The 10,822-nt window shown below is 37.4% G+C and overlaps 1 protein-coding gene across 1 annotated transcript in view; it reads left to right on the top strand.

The window, feature by feature from the left end:
* The first annotated feature begins 3,752 nt into the window (after positions 1-3,752).
* LOC150094105 (switch-associated protein 70-like) overlaps positions 3,753-10,822 on the top strand; it is a 164,053-nt gene continuing 156,983 nt past the window's right edge. Inside the window, exon 1 of the mRNA XM_090411885.1 lies at positions 3,753-3,973. Within this exon, the coding sequence (XP_090268011.1) occupies positions 3,875-3,973 (99 nt within the window). The 5' untranslated portion in view covers positions 3,753-3,874. The remainder of the gene's footprint in view (positions 3,974-10,822) is intronic.

The following is a 10,822-nucleotide window of genomic DNA, read 5'->3' as shown; positions in this document are numbered from 1 at the left end:
GCATTATACATGTCCGTAAGGATATGTATGTTGCATTATGGGATACTAAAGCAACTGATTTGAAGTCATTATCCCCTCCATACAAGTAACCCAGTCGTGAAGTTGCTTCAAGCAAACTTTGTGTGCTTACTTGGATAAAGAATGAAACTAAGAATATAATTTTTGGCATCTTTAATTTATAGTATAACCAAGTGAAAAAAGAAACTTTAAACAACTATGGAAATTGTGGAAGAGTGCGTTTAGCAAGAGTATTCGGACTAGGGTTTTTTTTTGCTGAGAGGGTAGGGAACGGGTTGACAGAGGCGGTTTTGAGTGATTCGTCAGTGAATGAATTTAAGGAGAGGTATGATTATTACTGTGAGAATAATGGGCATCCTGCGATGAGTCTTCTGACTCCATGGAGATACCTGTGTAATTATAATTCATCTATATGTGTTTGACTGCTGTCTTGCTACATTAGGACGTCGAGTGCATGAGGTACCAGAGACATTTCACAGGAACTCTATCCCAGACAGACATGATGAATTTAATCAATTCCATAATATTCGCTTGTGATTGGTCACTGTCAGAAATATCTTGTGACATGGATCAGTCATTATGTGAGTCAGAGTAGTTACTGGTGTTTTGATCTGGTAGTTGAGGCGAGGCCAGCTAAAAAAAATTCGCTGCTACTTTCACTGAGATAGAGTTATGTCACAGGTAATTGTCAGCTAGCAATTATGACAGACATATGGTAGTGAATTTTCTTTATTGGAGTTCACATCAGCTAGTGCACTTGAATGGGTGTAGCTGATCAGCAAATGTGACATAACTTTATATATATATATATATATATATATATATAAAACAAACATTAATACCAGCTGAAATGGAATTTGTGAGAAAATAGCAAATACTATATAATACTATATATAAAACAGGCTAAAATAGCCGTCACTTATATTAACTATATATCCCGTTTGTTCATAAAATAAATGAAACCAAGACTAATAATAGGAAAAATAGGAGTATGTTAATAGATTGCAATTTTTTTTTAAATGCTCATTCTACTTAAGTATAAATCGTTTGGAAAAAAGAGGAGACCTGGTCGTCCACAGAAACAAACTATGGGAAGAAAAATTAGCCTCCATATCACCTGGTGATCAAACCGTCTGGAAGTTCCTGAGAAACATCAAAAACAAAAACAAATCTCCTCCTCCTCTCAAATCTGACCTGAACATTGTTTACACAGATGCAGAAAAAGCCGAAACTATATCTAAAAATTTAGAAAAACAGTGTAGCCATTCATACAATAATCTAAATTTCAAAAATATTTACAAAGTCCACCGCCACGTCAGACACGTGTTAAAACGGCCTGATACCTGTACCAGCCAACTTGCACCTACTTTCCCAGTTGTAATTTATGACATTATAAAGAACTTAAAGAATAAAAAAACTCCAGGGTCTGACGGCATATCCAACAAAGTTATTAAACTGCTACCTCGAAAGGCCATCGTACATCTTACAACAATAATAAATGCCATGTTCAGGTTTAAGTACTTCCCCTCTGCATGGAAGTTGGCAGACATAGTTCCTATATACAAGTCTGGCAAGTATCCTCAAAGTTATAGTCCCATAAGTCTGATTTCTAATTTGGGCAAAATAGCAGAAAAAGCTCTTCTTTCAAGAATTCAACTTTCAGTAAAAAAATTAAACATCCTTCCTTCAGAACAGTTTGATTTTCGCCAGTTTCATAGTACCACTCAACAAATTCGTAGACTAATCGAATTCATTACCACAAGTTACAATTGACACCATACACTGGAGCAGTTTTTCTTGACTTAGAAAAGGCGTTCGACAAATTATGGCACTTTGGACTGCTATACAAGTTGATTTTAGCTGGCATTCCATTAGATATAGTCCATATTATAGTCATTTCTTAGTGACAAACGAATGCAAGTCAAACTAAATGATATATTATCTACCCAGTGACGCATCTTGGCAGGAGTGCCTTAAGGATCCCTACTGGGACCGATACTTTTCACGATTTACATGGCGGACATTCCACACAATCCAATGTCATCCATCATTTCCCTATACGCAGACGACACAGCTATACTAACCAGATCTATTAAACCGCACCTTGTTACCAAGAAACTGCAAGAAAACCTGCAGAGATTAGAGCACTGGTTCTCGGAATGGAGATTGCAAGTAAACTTTCAGAAGAGTATCGCCATGCTCTTCACTAAAAACTCAATATCTCCCAAAGATGACATCTTCCTATTTAATATCAAGATTCCCTGGAAAGCAGAAGCCAAATATCTGGGTGTACTGCTGGACAGACAACTAATCTTCAGTCTACATATAAAAGCCTCATGTACAAAAGCATCAAGAGTCATTGCACAGCTCTACCCTCTTATCAATAGGAATAGCAAGCTGGATACCAAAATAAAACTGCTCCTTTATCAGTTGATGATTCGACCCATTATCACATATGCGTCCCCAGCCTGGAGCCACACCTCAAGTACAAATATCCTCAAACTACAGAGAGTGCAAAACAAATGTCTCCGCATGATCTTAAACGCACCATGCTATATCAGAAATGTCGAACTCCACCGGGATAAATATATCCCCTACATCTACTCTTTCTTGCAGTCTTCAGTAGTAAAGTGCTTCTCAACATCCTTTTCACATCCAAATGAATTAGTGCAACAAGCAGCAAATTATGATGAAACAGACTTCTCCAAATATATTATTATTATTATTATTATTATTATTCCTGATACCTCCAAGGAGTCCGAAGACTCATCGTGGGAGGACATCTACAATTCTCTCTACACCTAACCTCTACTACGAATCATCTCCATCAACGCCATCTACCGCCCACTTCCAACACCACCACAACTAGTAATTTTTGTCTGTAAATTGCGTGTGTTCTGATGGGCCGATTTGTATGTATGCGGGATGAAAAACCCGAGTTTCCGGGAGAAAAAACCCTGCTACCTCCATATGAGATCGGCTAACTCACCTTCGATTGAAATCGACCAGATAAAGATTCCTCCCGTCGCGACGAGAATCGAACTTAGGCCTATTCCAATCGAAGGGCGCAATGTACCGTCGTTCTTCCAATTGCGCTACGGAGGCGCTTAGGAGACTCAAGGCCATCCTACTTCCAAATGAAGATCTTTAAATCGCACCCACTCAGGCAGAGCACTTAGCTCATAAACTTTTCCTCACACAGCAACCTTATCAAATAGCAAGGATTATAAAAGCATTTTGCTTCACCCTTATAGTCAGCAACGTCTTGCGAGACCTGGTCGTTTATTGAAATGACTCGTCGATGGTTTCCGAGGCCAGAACAGACAATAATAGATCTAAATCCTTGAAACGCACGATGATGATGACTGTAATGGCATCAAATTCGCCACTTCCCACCCTATTCTACTTCACTCCTTTCCTTTTCCAGAAAATTGGTCTTTGCTTATTTTTTAAATAATTTTGTCTGTAACTTTCCCATGTTGATGTCATACGATCCCTTTTTAATTAGGCATTTCATCAGCGTTGTTTAACTTACGGAGGTGGTTTAAAGTAATATATTGCTCAACTTATTTATTACTTCTGAGTAATCCGGTTTGTCAGCACACGTGATATGACCCATGCAATTGTTTCTCGTATCGCATATTATCTTTTCAAGAAAAATTCTAATTTTATTTGCTGTTAAAATTTATATATCATTTCATTAAGCGAGGGAATTTTATTTAATCCTTTGAATGCTTTACGACAAGATCCTGTAGTATTTTTTTTTTTTTTTTTTGGTACGCATGTGTGAATAATTCATGCTTGTGGTGTGTATACATTGGTACGTTTACTCACGGATGTTCTGAAAAATCAACTGATGGCTGCATTAGTGAAAAATGTAACAAATGCTATTTGGCATGCTTTTGATGCTCTTGATGACAATAAGACGGATAAAGTCCAGAAGTCACGGTTGAAAGTGAGTTTTGATGAAGTATAATATTTAGAATTAAATGTATAAAATAAGAAAAGTAAGCGCGTTATTCAGTTATTTCCGTAAAAGGAAGGCGTTTGCAGCTTTCAGCCTATTTAAATATATTAGTAGATCATAGTGTCATTTCTAATTTGATAGAATATTTCAATTACGTTGTTATTATTAAGAGAGACCTCCAGGGAGTCAGAAACTCACACACGCACACACGAATTATAATGGGAAAGTTCTAAATATATAACAGTTGTCACTGGAATGATGTTTTAACTAAACCAATAAGTTGTACATGGGATATTGATGAAGTACAATATTTAGCACCTGATAGAAATGACAGCTTGTTTTGTCAGGCGGAATCAGTGCATTGGTTAATTATCTGCTGACCTCAGGTGAAGCAATGCGAAAACAATTTTGGAAGTCATCACTCCCGGATTAAACACTTGCATTATATATGTTTAAACCCATTTTAAGGGATGTGAGGAAACTCCACACGAAATATATGCAGAAAATTAACCAGTGTGCTGATTCCAAAAAAACAAGCTGTCATCATTTCTGTCAGGTGCTAAATATTATAATTTGCTACTGTCCTATAGAAAACTTATCAGAACATACTCTTATGGCACTCCACTGACCTTCCTCTTTTGGGATATCATTCTTCCACATACAACCTACTGATTTTGACAGCTAATCAGCTATCCAGCTCACTAGCCTTATCCAATCCTATCTGTTTCAATTTGGCTGCTAAAAGCCTTTGAAAAATCCAAGTACACCGCCATACATGCATCTCCTTTATCAAGTGAATTTGTCACTTTATTGTAATATTTATGTAGATTGCTGATATGTGACCTCCATCCTAACAAACCCATACCGACCATCATAAAGAATACTGCTATTATCAACCCACTTCTGAATCCTGGACTTCCCCAACTAACAACTTAACAACAACCTCAGACACACAGATTGACCTATAATTTGTAGCCTTAATCTTAACCCTCCACCCCTTTCTCAAGTGGGACAATTTTTCCTGACCTCCATTCCTTTGGGACTTGCTATGTTGCAGGGTATCTAAGTAGCCTAGCCATGGAGATACTTCACATACAAACTTTGTGTGTTTACACTTGGTAAATATAATTTCTAGGAAGTTAAATGTTTAACCAAGTGAAAAAACTACCATCTTATGGTGTACTTTAACGTTTTGCAACTGAGTTACCTGTTTCTTCTCTGGTCACTCAATATATGTCCACCAATGCTAAAATACCCCCAGGCTCTGTACTCTCATCCACTCTTTTCTGCCTGTACATAAATTGCTTTATTTAATGATGACATTGATGAGTCTTAATATTTCCCGACTTTCTGGGAGTTCTGTTTTTGGTGTGTTCTACACTTGCCTTAATCTTAAGGAAGATTAAGGCAAGTGTAGAACACACTTGCCTTAAGATGCCTTGTGATGACCAGAGGTATTTGTCTGAAACTATCTAGCTAATTCTGATAATTTTAATTTTTATTTTACTTCATTTTGTAAATCTAATCCTCTCATGAATTTGCATTATCTGACTCAATTTTGGAACTCCATAGAACTGGTATGTAGAAGCAGTGCTGCACCCAGGGGGTGGGCCAAGGGGCCCTTCCCCCCCTCAAAAAAAAAAGGAAAAAGAAAAAAAAACGCTAGAAAAATTTCCAAAAATCTTTTCCTAATTAAAATTCATTTTTTTTATTTATTCATTTATTTATTTATGTTGTATTGTGTCTTCTATTTTTATACTACTAATGAATTAGTGGTCACATAAGGTGGGAATACCCTATAGATCTAGGGAATCATGGCGGTTGTGAATGCAAGGCAAAAAGCAGTGCTCGGGCAGACCAAGCACTACTTTGCTTGCCCAAGCCGGGCCAGAGGAGATCAGGGTTATCATGTATTGGCGGATCACTGCAGATGCTCAGTCATAGGTTGCATGGAATGTGTAGTGTGTATTCTCAAATTGTCTACTCAACTCCTCCCAAGATTAAATCTTGAGTGCCCCCCCCTGATTAAATCCTGAGTGCACCATTATGTAGAAGTACCCACCAGTGACAGCTTTCCATTTGTGCATGAATGTGAAGATACTTGTGCAGACTTTTTGTAGATAAAGGATTTAACAGGAATATAATTTCTTGGCAAGTGTATAATTTACTTTTATAACAAGGTCGAGCTTTCTGTGAATGGGTTTAATATTCCTGACACCTATCTAATAATACATTATATCCCCTTCTCCAGAAGCGTAAGTTTGTGTTAAAAGTTTGTGTTTAAATTTGGAATTTATTGCCAAATGAGTTGGCGAGTGTGCAAATATTGAACCAGTTTAAGATGAAGCATGGTAAACATTATCTCTGTTAGAAATGCATCTTACTATTGCCTCCCTTGAGTCTTGACTCCAGGTGTTTGCATAATAATAAGCAGCATTCCATTGCTTATCTTTTTTTCAGTGTTCAGAAGTTCAAGTTTCTGTATATAGCTAAGAAAACAACAAATCCACCAATCTTAAATGCTATTTGTATTATGGGCAGTGCATTAAAGATTCTTACTGCTCTGCAAGGGTATCTAGAAGCCTCACTGATTTACTTAGTCTACTGTTTTTGCCTTGTACCTGGAATGTACCTTGCATCCATCATTAATAGCTGTATTTGCTATACTTTTATCAGTAACCGCAATACCAAATTAACAAAATAATCATCACTTTACATCCTTCTCAACCTACCTGATCACCAGGATTATAGTAACTGTTCCCTGCATCTGGTGTACCTCAAAAATAGCTCTTGAGAGAAATCTGCAGTGTTTTTGACCCCCATAAAGCTAACTGCTCTTATCAGCTCAGAATCAACTCCGTATCCTTCCTCTCTATGTATAGGGCCACCTTTTCCAACTTGTGAAATCTCCCCATTTATCCAAAACAAATCTGCCTTCTGATTACAGAATCAGATGAAAAAAAAAAAGCCTTTTACAATTATCAAATTATCCATCTGTTCATTGGACATCAACAGATGCTGTATGGTCACTCATATGCTTTGTGATGTGCCACACCAGTCTTTGCCATATAGTTCTGTTATATGCTTTTCTGGAGGCTTCAACTCTGAAGATCAGTCACTCCAGATACCATCCATCTCTGACAGTCTACCCTTTCCTCTTTTTTCCAGGAACTTTGCCTTCTATTACTGTTCTGAGAAGACTTCCTTCCATCCTTTTCAAGTGCATCCATAGTGTAATTGGAAAAACGATGGTGTGTTGTGCCTTTCGATTGGAAAAGGCATAAGTTTGATAAAGATTCCTCTCATTGTGATGAGAGGAATCTTTGTGTATTTTTTCAATTGAAGGTGAGTTAGCTAATCTCATATGGAGTAGCAGGGTTTTTTTCTCTTTGAAACTAAGATTATTCATCCCACATACAAATTGGCTTTGAGAAAACATGCAATTTACAGACAAAAAAAAATACTAGTGATGGTGGGCAGTAGATGCCATTGGTGTAGATGATGATGATGGTAGTTGCAGTTTCCTGTAGTTGGTGGATTAAGTGGTGGAAGAGCTGTAGAGTAGGTGCCCTCCCTCGATGAGTCTTTGGACTCCTTGGAGGGATCACATAATAATAATAACATAAATGATTTCCACTCACTGACTTCAAATTCTGTCTACAGCTATGCTGATGATAGTATCCCATTCTTCCCTCTCATTCATTAAAGCCTCAAGATCATACATACCAAATGCTTAAATTCTGATCTCCTCACTGTTCTTCACTGAAGTGACGATAACAACTTGAGCTTCACCACTAAAACACAATTCTGTATGTTGAAAGTTTTTTCACATGGTTAAACTATAAATTAAAGATGCCAAGAAATTACAGGCATCACTTGCTTAACATGGTTTTGCTTAACGCGGGATTTGATTAATGCAGCAAAATTAATTGCGACAATCCCTTGATATATTCGGCAAGAGTTTTAATTAACGTGCCTTTAAATTTACCACGCAGAAACATGCAAGCCTCGAGGAGTGTTTCCTGGCCAAGAGAAAGAAAATCATTAACGCACTTGGTCACCCAAACTCCCTTAATGATCTGCGTGAGAATGTGAAAGTTTTATTTTTTCCACCAAATACGACATCATTGCTACAACCCATGACTATGGGCATCATTGTAATTTTCGAAGCCTATTTTCTTAAAAAGACATCCCAAAGGCAGTTGAAACAACTAGAGAAAATGTGATTAGGCTCCATGAATTTTGGAAAAATTTTAACATTAAACACTCAGTTGAAAACATTCATGACTCGTGGGAACAAGTGTCTTCTAGCGGCATGAGAGCTGTTTGGAAAAACCTTTTGCCAGAATGCGCTAATGACTTAGGTGGTTTTCAAAATCCTGTGACCAACATGGTTGAAGAAATCGTTTCAATTTGTGAAGACCTTGGTTTTGATGGTGTTGATGCAGAAGTCATCATATGTTACTCTTTCGCACAGGCCTACACATTTTACCGCGTAAGCTTCTGTAACCGATAATCCCACGGAATAGGTTGTTTGCTACTTATTCCCAGTGGTATCCCATGTCTGTCAAAGTGTGTGTGTGTGTTCACAGGGCCGGTTTGCAGGATGAAAAACCCCAGATAAACTGGTGGAAAAAACCCTGCTGTCCACACCCAAGACTGACTGACTTGGCTATGGCTGAGGAAGATCCTTAAGCTCCTCATGTCTTTGATGGGAATTGAACCTAGGACACTCCTTCCCCAGGAATATGGTTGCGAAGTGCAAAGCCACTAGGCTAACTGCATGGATGATGCAGAAGATGTTAAAGAATTATTGGATTCAAATTCAAAAGATTTCAGTGACAACGATCTTCTTGAAATTGAACAACAATGCACATATGAAGACAATGAACAAATGGAATGTGAAGATGAGGTTCCAAAGGAGATAACAATTGTGATGTGACAAAATGTAAGGTTATGCATTTTGGGGTGAAAAGATTAGCAGCAGTATACCACATTGGTGGAACTGTACTCCAAGAGATTGATGAGGCCAGGGACTTGGGAGTGTTGGTGGATAGGGAGATGAAGTTTAGGGGGCACATTGCAAAAGTAGCTAAATCAGCTCATCAACTCACTTGGTTGTTGAAAAATACCTTGACGAGCAGAGACAAGCAAGTTATTGTACCTCTGTACCGAGCCTTGATAAGACCTCATCTCGACTACTGTGCCCAGATTTGGTCACCTTGGTTCCTTCTTGATGGGGAGGAGGTGAAGTGGATCCAGAGGCGAGTGACTAAGATGATAACAGGTCTATGGAATGAACCATATGAGAACAGGTTGAAGATTTGTGGGTTGCAGAAACTAGTTGATAGGCGGAAAAGGGGAGATATGATTGAGACATTCAAATTGCTAAAGGGATTCTATAGGATTAATTCAGAGGATATTTTTGAGATCAGGACTGGTGGTGGGAGAACTAGGGGACACCTATGGAAGCTGGGCAAGAGTGTGGTTAGCAGGGGTGTTAGAGCTGGGTTCTTTACTTTTAGAGTGGTAAATGAGTGGAATAAGCTGCCAGAGTCTGTTGTGGGTGCTATGACGGTGAATGAGTTCAAGGCAAGGTATGATAGATACTGTGAGAATGTAATCGCATAGTTGTGTGGACATGATGTTTAGGGCCTCCCTCGATGAGTCTAAGGACTCCTGGAGTTGCCCGAAATAATAATAATAAAAAAACAATCAAAGAATTGGATGGAATATTTCGTTTTTTAGAATCGTTTAAGAAGCAAGTAATGGATATGGATCCAGATGTTAATCGAAGAATGCTTGTTTGCTGAGGTCTAGAGTCATTTTGCTTGTTATTAATGCTGATAGAAAAAACTAAAACTGTTCAAACGACTCTTGATAACTTTTTTTGATAAAAAAAATTCAGTAACTAATGTAGATACAAGCATTTGTTAAACATTTACTTTTCATTTTTTATCTTTCTTAAAAGAGTACCGTATAAAATGAATTACCGTATAAAATTATTAATACAGTAATCGATCATTGACGAATTGTAATTGTAACCACTGATTATTATATTTGATTAACGCAATTTTGATATACGTGGTAACATCGAGGGATTAATTAATCCTGTTAATCAAGGGATACCTGTATATTCTTGGTTTAATCCCTTGTCGAAGTATAAGCAATCAAAGTTTGTACGTGAAGTATCTTCTGGATTGAGCTATTTATATATAGAGGCAAATGGCTGCACATCGATTGCATTTATACCACAATGCAAAGCACACACATCCTTTAGGATGTGTAAAATGCTATGCATTATGGGAAGGGCCATTTCCCAGACTGATTTCAATCTTTGTTGAGGTCTAAGCTGTCAGAGCCAGAAAGGATACCAAGGTTGAAATAATGAAGAAGTCATGTATTTCCTATATACAAGTAGTAAAAAGGTGTATCACCATATTAACTTATTCTAAATCTTAGATAGATGTTGAAAGTTTTTAATTTGTTAAACTATAAATTAAAGATGCCATGAAATTATAGTCTTGGTTGATCCTTTGTCATGCCTTAAATTCTGAGTCCAAGTGTAAGCAAACAAAGTTTACACATGAAGTATCTTCATGACTGGTTTACTCCAGTACTACTTCACAACTGGACTGATCCAGAATAATTTAATAAGGTTATACACTTTTTCACAACTTGTATTATATATAGAGAATATGACTTCTGCATTACTTCAACCTTGGTGTTCCTTCTGGGTCTGACTCCCACTCAATAAAGGTCAAAACTGGATATGTATGCTTTGCATTATTGGATACTAAGGCAGTTGATGTGAATTCATTAGTTTATATATATATA

Source organism: Typopeltis vanoorti, chromosome 22 (genome assembly GCF_054136105.1).
Source record: "Typopeltis vanoorti isolate ZY-2024b chromosome 22, IOZ_Tvanoo_1.0, whole genome shotgun sequence".
Classification (NCBI taxonomy): Eukaryota; Metazoa; Arthropoda; class Arachnida; order Uropygi; family Thelyphonidae; genus Typopeltis; species Typopeltis vanoorti.
This window is presented reverse-complemented; position numbering and strand designations above follow the sequence as displayed.